Source organism: Eurytemora carolleeae, unplaced genomic scaffold, assembly GCF_000591075.1.
Source record: "Eurytemora carolleeae unplaced genomic scaffold, Eaff_2.0 scaffold1312, whole genome shotgun sequence".
In the NCBI taxonomy this organism is placed as follows: domain Eukaryota; kingdom Metazoa; phylum Arthropoda; class Copepoda; order Calanoida; family Temoridae; genus Eurytemora; species Eurytemora carolleeae.
The window spans coordinates 73,332-90,347 of NW_019397357.1; the positions used below are offsets into that span (position 1 = coordinate 73,332).

Genomic DNA, 17,016 nt, shown 5'->3' on the forward strand with positions numbered 1-17,016 from the left:
TGTGTCCAATCCTATACCTGTGTCCAGACCTATACCTGTGTCCAGCCCTATACCTGTGTCCAGCCCTATACCTGTGTCCAGCCATATACCTGTGTTCAGACCTATACCTGTGTCCAGCCCTATACCTGTGTCCAGCCCCGTGCCTGTGTCCAGCCCTATACCTGTGTCCAAAATGTGTTTTCCTCGGTTGATTATCAAATTGATTAATTAATTGATCACCTTGAAGCATTTAGTAAAATCCCCATAAATTCTGATTAACGTTGAAAAATTATTGAATGCAGTTTTAGTGACATAATCTGAAAACTTTTCAGATTTTTCAAGAGTTTTAAATCTAAATATATAATTTGTAAGCTTTTTGTACTTTTAAAGTTTTGCAAAATTCTGACTGAATGTTAAGAATGTTAAAACTTAAAAATTTAAATTATTTTTTTTGTCGTGAGAGAAAATATTTGCAAAAAATCAAAATTTAACGAAATGTTGGAAACTTTATAAATTCACAGCATTTTTGCTGGGGCCTTTCATTATTCCAAAAACTTTAAAAGTTCTTAAAAGAAAGAACTATATTTTTGTTTTATTACATGAATATTGCAGGGCAAGTAGAAAATAGGCGGATTTGTATTATTTTAAACACCACCTTCAAAACTTTCCCGGGATTTATTCTTTAGTTGAAAAATATTGAAAAGAGTCTTTAGTTTTTTTAATCAAAATGGTTGGGACTGTGATTGTTAATTAAATAAATTAAAACCAATTTCTTCCCATATTTTGTAATGGAGAGTACAGTTTACAGTACAGTACAGTACAGTATAGTAAAGTTTACAGTACAGTACAGTTTACAGTCCTTTTAATCATTCTTTTGCAAAACTATCCAAAAAATTTATGTTAACCCTTTTTGGCCGGGGGTGGGGGTCAATTTTGCGATAATTCAAAAAGTATTTTAGCTAGGAAGCTCAAATTTTCTTGCTCTTCCAGTTAACCCATGCCCCTCACTTAAGGCTAAAAGCTACTGTCCGAGTCCTCAGGCATGCTGCCTAAATGCGTTATTTTGCCTCAGACTAAATCTATAATTAGGCCTTCTTCCAGTCATTGGATTTCAACATGTTATAGCTATTGGAAAGCCTAAAAAAAACGAAAGCAGATTGCAGACTTTTTTCAAAGAAATTTTGCAGAGATTTTTTGCACAGACGCCTTTAAAGGGAATTTTCACATTTTAAGTTTTTCTTGAATGCACATTTAGGTTTTAAAATTTTGCACATTTTAATTCGCTGGGTCAAGGGGTATTGAAAAATTTGTAATTTCTTGCAATTTGCGCAAATATTTTTTGCACATTTTTTGTTTAATAACTAGATTTTGCAATAAATATTTGGAATTTTGCAAATTTGACATTTTTTTGCAGATTATTGAAAAAAACGTATCAAATGTTATAGATTTGTATCACAATAAGAAAATAAAGGGGGGGGCAATTTGACGCCCCCCCCAGCAGCCAGTCAGGAAACCAGACGTCAGGCAAAATAGGGTTAAACGATATTCAAGCTTGAGAAAATTTTCTTTGCAAAAAGTAAACTCTTTGTTTTCGGGAAATATTTTGCAATCGCCGTTAGATAAATTGCATTTGTTTTACAATCCAGGTTCACGCTTTATAATCCCTAATCTACTTTCCTCCATGAAATATCTTACAAGGCAACACATTTGTTGTCATACAAAGATAATCAGAATACTGGGTTAATAAAAAGTAAGCGTAATTGATGTTGTTACAAAGCAAATAGTTATGTTAATAACCTATAAAGAACATATTAAGTGAAGTGGGTCTGTTCGCAAGCTGCACAATTGCCGCGTCTCATGTTTATTGGAATATTGAAAGTTAAAACTTAAGTGTTAAAGTCGTCTTTTTATTCCAGAGTTGTGGTTTTTACTGTACACTGTGACCGAAATTACTTCAAAATTTAAAAGATTTTGTTGGAACATGAGCATAATTGTTATCTATGTATAACAAAATTTAAAATTTTTTTAACACTCAGTTATGTTCAGTTGAAAGTCTGGGAGAGATTCTTAAAACTGAGGCTCTAGGAAAAAATTTGTTTTAGGGAGATATTCTTGTTTTTTCGCTATTTCGAACAAAATCCTAGGTTTTATTCAGACCTTGCTTTAGTTTTGAGTTTCTTTTAGTTAAATTCTCATTTTTAACTTTTAATTCCTATTTTTTTTAGTTGGTATTTAGGCCGAGGGTAATTGTTAAAAGGAATTGAGTCTTTGTCACAAACTCATCTCTAACTTTGTGCAACCTGTGATTTAACAGAATTATCTGTTTGAAATATCTAAGGTCTACGAAATTGGATTGAAAAGATAAAAGGGTAGAAAATCAAAGTTTGTTGCAAAGACTCAATTCCTTAGTGCATTTATTTTTGTATTTTTTATATTTTTGTAGATACACTTTCCTAACATGTCTGGTAACAAACTGAAAATAACTGTTATTTTCTTTTACATTTTTATTCTTTTTCCGACGGAAACTTTTATATTCGATATTTGCAGGTTTAATTATTTAAAAGTTGTTGAACTGGGTCACTTTAACTCCTTCACCCACCAACTTTTTCCAAAGTCACGTGATAAATTGGCGCCAAGACGGGATTGCCAAAGTACACTTTTTACGCATGTCATTCTAATTTTGATTAAATTAATAAATTGAAAACAAAAAAGTGTTGACAGAAACTAGAAAGTTTTAATTCAGTTTATGTTTTGAAAAACACAAAGACTGTCAGATAAAAAGTGAAGTGCAACAAGAAGCAGTCGGAGCTCAAAGCTCTGCCAAAAATCCGATTAAAGGAATTGAGTCTTTGTCACAAAACTCTGATTTTCTAATACCTATATCTTTGCAATCCAATTTCATGGACGTTAGATATTTCAAACTATGAATTCTGTTAGATAAAGTATTCTAAGTTTGAAATATCAAGGATTTCCACGATTAGGTTGCCAAGATATAAGGATTAGAACATTTGAGTTTGTGGCAAAAACTCAATTCCTTTACAGTCTTTTCGTAAGTTCAAATGAGCCTCAGCTGTAGTAACGACTGTATACTTTAAACCTTTATCTGAGTAACAATAAAAAATAATAATCGTTATTTATCCATATTGCAAAGAAATAAATGCTGTCAATAATATTTCTTGTCAGCCCCTGATGAATGAATCCCCAAGTCCATGTAAAAGAGAAACATCAGTTTTTAGATTATTTTTAACAATGATCTTTTTTATAATGTGTGACAATAAAGGTTGGAAGGGTACCGTTGCTAATTAGACATGTATCTTCTAATGAAATGGACGATCACTTTAAAATTCTTTAAAATTAAATTGTAGGTTTTTGTAAAAAATAACAGATTTCCTTGAATAAAAGCAGAGTTCGGTCTGAAAGACTCTATCCAGGCTCATCGGGAGCATCGGGGGCATCTTCAGGAACACACTCATTATCTCCTTGTCCTGAATTTCAGTGATAACCAGACAACAGTGGAATAGAAATACGACATTATAGCAATATTGAAGTGTATTTAATGGTGTTATTAAGCAAATAGTTTTTCTTGAAAAGTCGTCTTTCTATTTCAAAGTTTTCTGTCATCACTGTATAAAACAAATATCAAAATAAAAATTTCAGGGGTCGATACGATTCCATTTATGAAAATTATTTCAGGGGTCGATACAATTCCATTTATGAAAATGATTTCAGGGGTCAATACAATTCCATTTATGAAAATGATGTCAGGGGTCAATACAATTCCATTTATGAAAATGATTTCAGGGGTCGATACAATTCCATTTCTGAAAATGATTAAGATAGGATATAAATTAAACAGGGAGCACGAGAAAACTATTAAAAAATAAAAAATAATTTTAAACTCTAATTATGATTTTAAATTGTTGCAATACATATGAAACACAGCCATTGTACAGTGAACACAGAGCCAGTTTACTTAATAATAAGTGATTATTAATCTAAAAGTAAAGTAAAACTTTTAGCTTTGTCATCAAATACACTGAGAGATTGTTTTTTTTTTCAGTGAGGATTCCGGATCCGGATCCGCATCAAAATAAAATGGATCCTAAGCACTGCAAGACACACACTTCTGTATGCCGAGTCCATTAGCACCTGGTCCAATCAGGGTTCAGTCATGTGTTTGTTGTCTATTCTGAACCAATAGAAATAGTATGGCGGTAACATCTATCCTTCTATCTCATTATCAAACTAGAGTTATGAATCCTTCAATCGGCGCTATCAGTAAATTAAAATATTTACTTCTACTGAAACTATAGTGCACATGAAAATGCTTAAAAACAGAAACCTAAGTGAATTCCATCTTGAAAAGTGTTTAATGAATTTGAATTTGTAAACCTGCGTTGATTGATGTTTGTTCGTAATCATACAGTTAGGATTTTAAATGCATAGAATTTGCATTTATCAACTCAACTCACACAACCCTTACATCGGATTGAAACAGATATTTTTTGAGTCAGAAAAAACTACATTTCAAATAAAAAAGTGTCGATAAACGACGGAAATTTAGTTAACTTTTCAGGATGTCCCAGAAACATTAGAATTAAACTAAGATTTTAAATTAGAAAATTGAGATCAAACTATGGACGTATACGTTCTACAGCATGAGTCCTTTTTAACAATTTTCTCCTTATAGAGGCACAACATATAGAAGTAAGATTAGTAGCGATCAAAAGCGCTTATTTTTCGCCGTAAGCCTGTACACCCTTTCATTTTTCGCGTACACTCACTTTAAAGTTTAAACAGCTCCAACATTCTCAAAACTAAGGCATTTTTCTCCATTTTCTTCCTTAAATAAATTTTTCGACATTTTTTTAAATATGGTTTCTGACCAGGTTGTAATAACTTTGAAGGGCCCTAGAAACATGAGAAGATCTTGTAAAATACGATTCCAGATTTTAAAATATCAAATTCATCCTGCATGATGTGATGTAAAAAATTCATATCCTACTTTTCCTCCATTATCCGACTTTTCCTCCACTATCCTACTTTTCCTCTTCTATCCTACTTTTCCTCCACTATCCTATTGTTCCTTCGCTATCCTTTTTTTCCTCCACTATCCTACTTTTCCTCCACTATCCTATTGTTCCTTCACTATCCAATGTTTCCTCTATACTATCCTACTTTTCCTCCGCTATCCTAGTTTTCCTTCACTGTCCTACTTTTCCTTCACTATCCTACTTTTTCAAGAACATTTACATTTTAAAGAATGTTAACCTTAAACGAACTATCGTTTGAACAAGTAATTAACGAATAACGAACAATGATGAACGAATGCTTTGAAAGAATGTTAACATTTGAATAAATGTTAACGTTTTAAAAAGCTTTAACTTTTTTGAAAGAACGTTAATTTTTGAAAGAACATTACGTTTGTCAGAACAATAAGGTTTGAAAGAACATTAAGGTTTGAAAGAACAATGAGGTTTGAAAGAACATTAAGGTTTGAAAGAACATTAAGGTTTGAAAGAACAATAAGGTTAGAAAGAAGATTAAGGTTTGAAACAACATCAAGGTTTAAGCAAATAAATAACGAATAGCTTACAATAATGAATATTATATCTTTACCTCTCCATCTGGGTTGGTGGAGACAGCTTCAAATCTTAAAGACACGTTTGTAGAAACAGGTCCATAGTTGGGTCCATCAGTAACTGAGTAAAAGGTTGTTAACACAAATTCGAAATATAAGGAAGACGATTTTACCGACTCCGATGCCGTTACCCGTTGCTTGTTTTCAAGACGTATGAATCCTTTTCCGTCCACATGTCACCCTCGCTTCTTCGTCCCCCCCTCTACACATCCCAGCCCGGCAGTCAGCTTGAAACACTTAAGACGTCCACAACTACGTCTCAACCCTGATGACCCTTCATGATGGTGATGCAGATACCGAGCTAACCGCAGACACTGCTGACATCTAGCCCCACAATGTTCCAGAGTTCCAAAATTATCATGCATTCCAGAGACAACATAATCGCTCAATCGCACATGATAAAACTGCGATCTCTCTCCCTTAGTCTGAAGCCTAGGTGTGGTGAGCAAACCTGCTGTCAAGATATTGATGATCTGCACCACCAACATGAAGCTCTAAAAGCTCCCATGATGTAACCACTGATGTTCGTCAATAGTTTTCTTTTTTTTCATTTTTAACCAACCAATTTTACTCAGCCATGTGCAAATATTTCAAAACTTTCGTTTTTTTAATAAAGCAAGAAATACCCGAGTCAATTTTGCAGAGAAACCACAAATGAAAATAGACAGTTTTCAAAAACAAAAACAATGATATGTAATTCAAAAGTGATCTAAAAAAATCCTTTAACAATCTCTTTTTTTAAATTTGTTCACCCAAAAGTTCTAAAATCTTATTTTTTAATACTTGATTTCGTAGCATAATTTACCTTGTATATTATGAACATGGTGAACTGTTGAACCACGAAGCTCAAAATATTTTTTAAGAAAAAAAATAACGCATTCTTCCTCAACAGTCATATCATCCATTGCCTTGTCAAAAATAATGGAAACCAAAGCAATTAAAAAAGGATTAAATTGACTCATTTTGGGTTTAACCCTATTTATATGGTTTTCTCGTAGATTAATAATAATACAGATTGTACACAAGATGTCCCAAGAATTAGGGGTTTTTGTTCACAATAACCCTGAGGCAAAGAAATTATGCGTATTGCTCTCTCTCTCTGTCTTGTCTTGTCATTCAAAGCAGCATGCGCGTAACTCTCTTGGGCTTCTGCCTCAGGGTTATTGTGAAAACGAAAAAAAAACTTAAAACATGAAAAGACGACATCCAGTGTCCTTTCTGTATGGTTATCAATCTATGGGTTTTCTATTTACAACAAATATCAATTAACACTTTTACCCCATTTTAAATGGGTCCTGTCCCATAAATTTCACAATAAGGGGCTGATTCATCTGGCGCACTGTTTCGTTTCGACTTTTATATTCTACAGGGTGTCCCATATCAAATTAGACCGCGTCAATGGGTCTAAATTACGATTTGGGGGCCAAATCAGAAAATTTAAAATGAATCATTTTGAAAAATTGAATAAGGCTAATAGAAAAAAATGTTGCAGAAAATGCTAGATTTTTTGAGTATTATGTGCGTATTTTGGCATTAAAGATTGGATATAATCTAATACGATATGGGACGCTCTGTATATTTTTGCTGTACAGATTGCTCTAGCCTAAGTCGGCCTGGTACTTGAAATAAACCGGAATGTACATTGCTATGGTCTCTAATGCTATATATCTACAATCGATATCCACGGTGGCAACTTTTAATGTGTTTATAGGTTTGCTATATACTGTGACAGAAAGCTGTAGAATAGGAAGACGACATTAATGCAATACTGAAGTGCATTTGATGTTGTTACAAAGCAAGTAGCCTAGCTATTTACTAGCTATCCAACAAAACATGACAGTTGGTAAATAGTTTTGAATGTCGTCTTCCTTACACTGTATTAGATATTAAAGGCTGTTTGCAGTTTATTTCGTTTTAAAAATCTTTTGCTTAAATATATTTTACTTTTAAGTTAATTTTACTATAATATGACTCCTATATAATATTTTTATTATTGTCTTTGGTATTAAACAACTTAACAAATTATGGAGGAAGACATTTAAACTAATTACCAACTGTCGTGTTTCTTGGGACACCCTGTAAATGAAATGGGTCTATTTCCACTGCACAATTGCTTTGCCTCATATTCATTGTACTATTTTAAGTCATAACTTGATTCTTAAAGTCAACATTCTATTCCAGACTGTTCTGGTTACCACTGTAGTACCGACTTTTAGACTTTTACCTGAGGCTCTGGCAAGGTCAAATCAAAAGGTCGGTTTAAGACAGTCATATTGTGAAAAAATCTACCCTCAAACATTTTTTACGTAAATTTTTTTCGACAGAGAATTTGAAATGGTTTATGTTCCCAATTTCTTTTATCGCATTTAGCCTAAAGGGACAGCGCGCGTAATTTCAAGTGATCCTCCGAGTAAAGATGGCAATGCCCTAAATCATACGGTAACCATAATTTCTTAAAAGCTGTGTCTCATAAAAGTCACAATTGCGCAGTTCTACGGTAGGACAACATATAGAAATTATCAGAATTAAATACATTTAAACCTAGAAAAACGTCAATATCTTCCATATTTTTTATTAGATATAGATTTCACAGATACCGTTGTAAATCGGGCCAATATTGCCATCTTTAAAGAATACATAGAACAATGTGGAGGAAATCATCGTCTATCTAACTTCTATTTAAAGAGCTTTACACTCTACACTCTACAGTTCCTTTAACATTTCAAATATTTGATGTTTCCATGATTCCTCTGGATCAGTCGAATTCAGAATATTCTTCAAGCTCAGAAATAATTTCTCCATTTTTTTCTCTGAAATTTCTGGACATTCGAAACTCACTTTAAAATCCAGGATGGATAGATCCAGCATGGATGGATCCAGGACGGATAGATCCAGGTCGGATAGATCCAGGACGGATAGATCCAGGTTGGATGGATCCAGGGTGGATGGATCCAGGTTGGATGGATCCAGTACAGATAGATCCAGGTCGGATAGATCCAGGAAGGATAGATCCAGGTCGGATAGATCCAATATGAATATATCCATGATGTATAGATCTACTATGGATATATCCAGGATTAATAGATCCAGTACGGATAGATCCAGGTTTCGGATAGATCCAGGTTTCGGATAGATCCAGGTTTCCGATAGATCCAGGTCGGATAGATCCTGTATGAATAGATCCTGTATGAATAGATCCAGGATGGATAGATCCAGGAAAGATAGATCCAGGACAGATAGATCCAGTATGAATAGATCCGGGATGGAAAGATCCATGATGGATAGAAATAGGACGGATAAATCCAGGATGAAAAGATCCAGGACAGATAGATCTAGGATGACTGTATCCATGATGGATAGATCTAGGATGGATAGATCCAGGACGGATAGATCCAGGACAGATAGATCCAGGACAGATAGATCCAGGACAGATAGATTCAGAACGGATATATCCAGGACGAATCAACCCAGGAAGGAAAGATTTATAGGACGGGTAGATCCCGGACGGATAGATCCATGATTATTAAATCGTGGAAGGATAGATCTTTAGAACAGATAGATCCAGGACGGATAAATCCAGGTCGGATAGATCCAGGACGTATAGATGCAAGACGGATAAGATGTGAGAAGGAACTGAATAAATTAAATCTTTAGCTCCGTGCACTAGGATTCATATTACTGTAAGAAGTTAAATATATTTATACGGATCCCTGCTCTGAATTAAGCTAGGTGAACGGATAACTAGATTCTGCAAATTCAATCAAATTTATTTTATCAGCATTTTAATATTCGTACTTTTTAAAGAGTTAAAACAAAAACTAATAAATTAACATTTGAAATCAGAAAAAAATGTAATTATTTTTATGTAATTATTGTTTTATTTTAACAATATCTATGTTTTTGTGAAAATACTTCTTTATGACTCCCTGACCCTATCTGTATTAGCTAATGACTACCTCTATTAAAAAATGACTCCTTAAATATACTAATGACTCCCTATATTATAAACGACTCCCTAAATAAACTCCCTGTATTAACTAATGATTCCCTGTATTAACTAATGACTCCCTGTATTAACTAGTGACTCCCTGTATCAACTAATTACTCCGTGTATTAACTAGTGACTCCTTGAATTAACTAATGACTTCCTGTATTAACTAATGACTCCCTGTATTAAGTAATGAGACCCTGTATTAACTAATGACTCCCTGTATTAACTAATGACACCCTGTATTAACTAATGACTCCCTGAATTAACTAATGACTCCATGAATTAACTAATGACTTCCTGTATTAACTAATGACTCCCTGAATTAACTAATGACTCCTTTAATTAACTAAATTAACTAATGACTCCCTGTATTAACTAATGACTCCTTTAATTAACTTATGACTTCCTGTATTAACTAATGACTCCCTGTATTAACTAATGACACCCTGTATTAGCTAATGACTCCCTGCACTAACTAATGACTTCCTGAATCAACTAATGACTCCCTGAATAAACTAATGACTCCCTGTATTAACTAATGACTCCTTGAATTCCATGAATAAAAATTTAAAGAACTCCATCAATATGAGTGTCATACTTTTTTGCAACCTTCAAAGGATCTTAAGTCCAGAAAAAATACAAGTTTATCTAAGGTGTCAGCTAAATGAATAATTTATCAATTTACTTGATTTTCATTCATCCGTCTATTTTTTCTCTCTGATCCTGAATCTTAGAATAAATTTTAAAGATAGGAGATGTGTCCTATAGAGGTGTCCTTATCAATGATTAATTCTGTTAATTTGTGAAATTCATCTTGCTTTTAATGTTTAAATAAAAAATGTTAAAATTGACTCCTATTAATGCATAAATATTATCTTATTCTTCATAATTTTAACAATTCAAATTAACCCAGTAAAGGGACTGAAAGCGTAATTTCAAGTGACCCTTCAAGCAATGACAATGCCCAATTCCTAACGGTACCCTTAAAAGCTTTGCCTGCTCAAATATATGAATTAAAAGCTTTGCCTGCTCAAATATATGAATTAAAAGCTTTGCCTGCTCAAATATATGAATTAAAATCTTTGAAAAGTTGGTTATTTTCAATTGTGACTTGCTCATTTCAACTTCAGCAAACCTATTTAAATATAGGAATTATCAGAATTAAATCCTTTTAAACCTAGAAAACTGATAATATCTTAAGATTAATGATGCGGAATTCTATATTATTAATCAGGTAAAGGTGTCAAGGGTACTAGCTTACAGTCCCTTTAATAGAATCAACGTGACTAAATTTGCGAGCAGTCCAAGAATTGATACAAAAATATTCTAAAAGCGTCTGATGACATTTCCAATTTACCTTTTCAATTTAAAAGAAGATGCTTAATGCTTTAGAGTAAAAAGCATGATATGCAATGAAAGTAAGCAAGCAAAAAGTTAAATTTACTTTTGAAATTATTTCATTTAAAATTAGATCAATCGGACAAACAGAGAAATAAAATCCTTAAACGGATTATTTAGGTGATTCAAAAAAGTAAGGGGTAAATTATTTTTAAAATTAGTTTCACAAAAGATAAAGATATGCAGTAATTAATCGAAAAAAAACTATGTCAATTTTATTGGCACTTTCCTTTACAGTCCCTTTAATCATTTTTAAGGTAGAAAAATCAGATCTCATTTTTAAAAACATAATCCTTTTTTCGATTAAAATTGATTTAATATTTTTGGGTTATTTTTCTTGATTACAAATGAAGTCACAATTAAAAAAGGAAGCATAGTTCCTGCAGGAGTGAGAACGTGACCTAACCCAACCTAAACGGGATTGGCCATGTTCTGACCAGTAAGGTAATCCAACGTAACCTGACTAATCCCGACCAAATCAAACCTGGTTGGACTGGTCAGGTTAAGACTAGTATGAGACCAGTTAAGTAACCCGACCTGTCCCGACCTACCCTGACCTAACCGGTCCTAAGGGGATTGGCCATGTTCTGACCAGTAAGGTAATCCAACGTAACCTGACTAATCCCGACCAAATCCAACCTGGTTGGACTGGCCAGGTTAAGACTAGTATGAGACCAGTTAAGTAACCCGACCTGTCCCGACCTACCCTGACCTAACCGGTCCTAAGGGGATTGGTCATGTTCTGACCAATTAGGTAATCCAACGTAACTTGACCAATCCCGACCAAATCCAACCTGGTTGGACTGGTCAGGTTAAGACCAGTATGAGACCAGTTAGGTAACTCAACCTAACCTGACTTAACTTGACCTAACACAATCTAGTGGGGCTGGTCATGTTCTGACCAGTAAGGTATGCTGACGTAACCCGGCTAATCTTCACCAAATCTGACCTAAGTGGACTGGTCAGTTTAAGACCAGTATGAGACCAGTTATGTTACTTGACCTAATTCCTGACCTAACTCGACCTAGGGGGACTGTCCTATAACTAACGGGAAAACCTAAAAATACTAAAGCCTATATATAAGTATACGTCTTATTAGGTATATTTACGTAAAAATTAGTATGCTCAACTTTTTGGTAAAGAACTTGCATATATTTCCGTATTTTAACATATTTATCATACCATGCGTGTACACATGATATTCTGTGAACTGGCATTACGCTGGGGTCAATATAATTCCCAAAAAAGCTGATTTTCTCGATCCCAAAATAATTTTTTGCCCCCAATATTTGCCCCCATTTCTTTTAAATTTGTCAATCCCAAATGGGATTGAAAAAGGAATTATATTGACCTCTGGCATTACGTTGTACGTCATAAATGATTTTATGTTTTAAACTTAGACGTAATGTGATTATTCATTGAAACGGATGGTTAAGCCTGGTTGAGATAGTGCTTTTGTGGCATTTAGAATAGAAAAGTTGGTCCTGGTTGATCTTGGTAACGAGTAGACCTGAATAGATACCTCTCAAGTAAATTGTTATTGACAATATGGAGTAGGTATTTGCTACTGGAAAACCCTAAAAAATCATGGTTCATTGGATTTTTTAGGTTTTTCACATACACATTTTTACGTTTGTCATATAAGTATTTCTGCGTATAAAAAATACGTATTTTTATCAAATAAATTGTTACGAATACGTATTTTAGGTTTTCCGGTTAGTAGGGTGGTCATGTTCCAGAAACCTTTATTATGTAAAGAATTATTTTTTCTCCAATCAAAGAAAGTTTTGTGCTTTCTGAATTAATTATTTGGGAATTTTTAGTTCTATCCTGTCTTATGAAATGACAGGGATTAAATTAAATCCTAGATACACGGGTCGGGTTGGTGCTGAACCCCATCATCTCTCTATGTATTTTCATATACAAATAACGTCTCCTTTGACCTAGGTTCAGATAGCGGAGACCTCCTTAGAAGTTCCTACGGAGAAACCAAAGGATTCTCCGGCTCCGGAGTCTGGTTCCGTCCTATCCGAGTCTAGCCCTGTCCTGTCGGAGCAGGATTCTAACTCTCAGGGATAAGTTGAAAAGAAAAAAAATCAAATTGTAGAAAATATTTTATATTTCATAATGTGGAATTGGACCAACATGGGGACTTGTAGACTATTTTTTCAAGTGATCCAATTTCACACCCGATTCACGTTGGTACCTGCCAAACCTTTCCCACAGTAAAATTGATTAAAGTATTCTTTTCAAGCTTCAGATTGATAATTTCAAATTCTGATTATATTCTAATTATGTGCCACAGAAACAAGGAAGGAAATTATGAAATTTAAATCTATTTAATCTAGAAAAACGACGATATTCTGCTTAATTGCTACTTTGATAGAAGTTTTATCAGGGGTGGATACAGGGGGGGGCGGTAGGACCTTTCCACCCCCCCCCCCTGACGGATTCAGGACGGAGAAAAGCAAACCTAGTTCAAAATAGAAAAAAATATCCATCATAAAAAAAGTTTCAATTGCGGCGCGTTTTTTGGTTCCAAAATCTGGATTTTTTGGTTCCGAAATAAATCTAGCATCCCCCTCACTTAAATCCTGTATCTGCCCCTGGAAAACCTCAATCTGAGTAGCAATAAAATCTGTAAGGGGGGTGTAAAAGTCCTGTCGCCCCACCCCCCCGTATCCGCCCCTGGGTTTTATGGGTAACGTTGTGAATCTTATATTGGAGTGTCGCTTGAAATCACATCCATTACTATTTATACTATTTATAATTCAAACATTATTTTTGAGAATTATCCGTTTAAATCATCATTTTAAATTTTGATTTAATTATCATTTTTAATGGTAGTATATTCGTACCAGACTTTCAGGGGAGGTTCCCACCCCATGTTCTATTGCAAAAACAAAATAAGTTAGTGAATATAAATAAAAATTTCGTGGATTTTCTAAATTTTATGAAATCTGGGGTCATAAGAGGTCCCACACAAAATTTGGGCCCGATTGGTTCCGCCGTTTTGACGTTTATTGGATTGTCGCATTGATGCTTGGTAAATATCATAAAGCCAGCAGCAGACAAATATTTGAAAGTGAATATGAGGATTTTCAACTATTTATTCACAAAACTGTGAAACAAGAAAGCGACTGAAGAGTCTTATTACATATATTTTATGCTTTCACAGGAGTGAAATTTTTAAAAATATATACACCTCTGCAAACATTTCTTTTCCTCTTTTCCTTCTTGAATACGATTAATCATTCACATGGGTCAAACCATTATTGAAAAAAATTTTATTTAATCGAATAATTTTTTTTTAAAAAATCTATTTTACTTTACAACTCGTACAGGACAGCTCCAAGTGTATAGTGTGTAAGAAGAACAACCCTACGAAGCGATGCACTAAACGTCACCCTAAGGCAAGTTGGAATTTTGAAAATTGTTATTTTGAAACAAAGAACAATGTTCGTAATAGACTTTGTTCTTGGAAATTCGAGTTAACATGCTTACATTTACATGATTTAAAATGACTGAATACTTAATTTTAAGTGACCCCACTATTTTTACATATTTATAAAAATGAGAAAAATCGATTTTCGGTTTCAAAAATTAGGTTTCTTCTTCAGTCTAAATCAATTTTATTTCCAGATAAATAAATGGAGATAAAATGGTTTTCTTTATATTAGGAAACGTTTACAAATAATAAATAAAGACTTCTGGGGAGTTTTTCTCTTTCTGGCTTCTCTTTGTGATGTTTATTTTGAGTCCAGTGCTTAGGATCTGGATCCGTTGGATCTGCAAGATTTCGGCTTCCTGGATCCGGATCCGCAAAAATATGCGGATCCACGGATCCGGATCCAAGGGGTAAAATATCAATCAAAAACTACAAAAAAAAATCTTTTTTACTCCAAAACCCTAAATCTGAACTTTTGAATAAAGAGATTATAAAAATTTCCTCATTTCTGAATGGTTCATCAAGTTTTAGGATAAAAATAACCGAAAAAGATAAAACCAAACATTTGAAAAAAAATGTTGTTAAAAAAAATCAGTTAATCATAAAGAAATGACCTGGATCCGGATTTGGATTTGGATCTGGATCCTTTTTTTCCAGTGCGGATCCAGGATCTGGATGCGGATCCGCATCAAAATTGAATTGATCCTAAGCACTGATTTTGACCATGATGTTTACCTTTCAGTTGATTGAATGATTGATTGATGGATTGATTTAGTGTATGAAGAAGATGTACTGCAATGAGACCTGCGAGTCGTTGGACCACAAGAAGAAGGAGGAGGGGGGCGCTGTTGTCAAGGTTGGCCAGAAGAAGGTCGAGATAAAGAAGAAGAAACCTAAAGGAAAAACCCCAAAGCCTGGCAGTGGTGAGTAATTAGTGCATTTGTCTAATCTAAAAAATAGGAATTTAATTTTAATCTTTTAATAATTGATACATGATTAATTAATTTTATATTTTCATTTGACCTGTGCTAAATTAATTGCATTGAAAATCAGAGAAAACAAAACTTATATTACCAAAATCTTAGAGGTGTGCACTTTTTCTGTTTGCACAAATATGGATCTCAGAACTAATTTTTGCAAAGTTTTTCAATTGCAAAGTTTATAATTGCGGCGTAGAAATAAGGATTAAAACAAAATGTTTTAGCTAAATTCCGCTTTTTTAATGGAAATTTTGAAAATATTGAAAATAATCGCGTTTCTTGGATAAAGAATAAGGTTTCAATCTCAAAATTACGAAATTAATTTTTTAAAACTAAGGTTTAGATCTTTACATTATTAAATGTTTGACATAAATATTTGTTTAGGTGAGTTTTGGTGGAATAGCAGCTAAGAAACCTTCTTATTTCACTTATTTCATAATTGGATATTTTTCTTTTTTAATTTTTGATGTTTTCATGTTATATTAATATGATATTTTTCGAGTTAACTTAACAAATATATAGATTATAGATAAATTGAACTTTTTTCTTCATCAATTTCCAGTTTTCAGAAACTTTTGGCTAGACAATACTTAATAAATGGTATGAAGTAGATCGTGACCCTAGATGAAAATTGCAGAATTAATTTGGCAACCTAATTTTAGCAACATTCTTTCATGAAAAATAGTAATAAAATAGCCCTAGTCCTTGCATTTTCAAAATGTGGTCTGCCTTTTTTGTGCTTACATAAAAACTGGAGATATGAATGATATGTTTTATTTCACAATTTCATGATTTTATTTAATTTTTTAACAACAATCTTAATCTTTGCTCTGGTAGTAATTAAAAGCACAAGAAAGGCAGACCACGTTTTGGCTAGTATTGGCAAAATATTTAGATGGTGAAAAACGACTTAATTATCAATTTTTTAATGAAGTTTTCTGCTCTATTTGGAACCGCATTATGGACATTAGTGAATAGACAACGGTCTGAATCTGACATATAGGGTTACCCACAAAGGATGACACTGTAAAGACCACCTAAAAGTCTTAAAATATGACGATCCCAAAGTTAAATCAAGTCGTCTTCCTTGAATACAGTCTTTCTTTTGATTTAGTTAAGAGAGAAAAAAGTTTAACAGTTGCAGGGAATCATGTATATTAGGAAACAGGCAGCAAAACTTTCTTACAATCGTCTTTGAAGTCTCATCCTTTGTGGGTAACCCTGTATAATTAAAAAGTGACTTGAAGTTATGTCTCCGATAAATTTGACAACGAATATTGACGGATTATGCGGTGTGTTTTATAAGTTTTGCAAAAAAAAATGCTTAGAGGCACTTCTAGATGTCTTAGCCCTGTAATTTTTATTTTATAAGTTCACTGTCTATACTGGATTATTTTTCAGATCTTTGTTGTAATGTAAGGAGCGTTCTCCCGAAAGTAAATCAGTTTCGTTCGTCGCAGCAAGAAAGTTTTCAGAATAGTCTCAAACTTAATCCACCAGTCTGTTTTAGCCTCTTAAAAGACTTCTGAGGATTTTTTTGGTTTTGATTTACGTTTGAGATCCATAATCTTTGGTCCTA

At 33.5% G+C, this 17,016-nt stretch overlaps 2 protein-coding genes across 2 annotated transcripts in view; one reads left to right on the plus strand and one right to left on the minus strand.

The window, feature by feature from the left end:
• LOC111713716 (uncharacterized) overlaps positions 1-8,426 on the minus strand; it is a 10,026-nt gene extending 1,600 nt beyond the window's left edge. The window contains exons 1-5 of the mRNA XM_023488651.1: positions 8,369-8,426; positions 6,426-6,528; positions 5,599-5,681; positions 3,370-3,464; positions 2,433-2,452 (exon numbers count right to left, since the gene is read on the minus strand). Of these exons, the coding sequence (XP_023344419.1) occupies positions 2,433-2,452; positions 3,370-3,464; positions 5,599-5,681; positions 6,426-6,528; positions 8,369-8,422 (355 nt within the window). The 5' untranslated portion in view covers positions 8,423-8,426. The remainder of the gene's footprint in view (positions 1-2,432; positions 2,453-3,369; positions 3,465-5,598; positions 5,682-6,425; positions 6,529-8,368) is intronic.
• A 396-nt stretch (positions 8,427-8,822) lies between these two features.
• Positions 8,823-15,933, plus strand: LOC111713713 (uncharacterized). Its single transcript, XM_023488649.1, has 5 exons — positions 8,823-9,113; positions 12,957-13,082; positions 14,354-14,422; positions 15,233-15,380; positions 15,822-15,933. The coding sequence occupies exons 1-5, from the start codon at positions 8,823-8,825 to the stop codon at positions 15,845-15,847; spliced, it is 660 nt and encodes a 219-aa protein (XP_023344417.1). The 3' UTR covers positions 15,848-15,933.
• Positions 15,934-17,016: the final 1,083 nt, after the last annotated feature.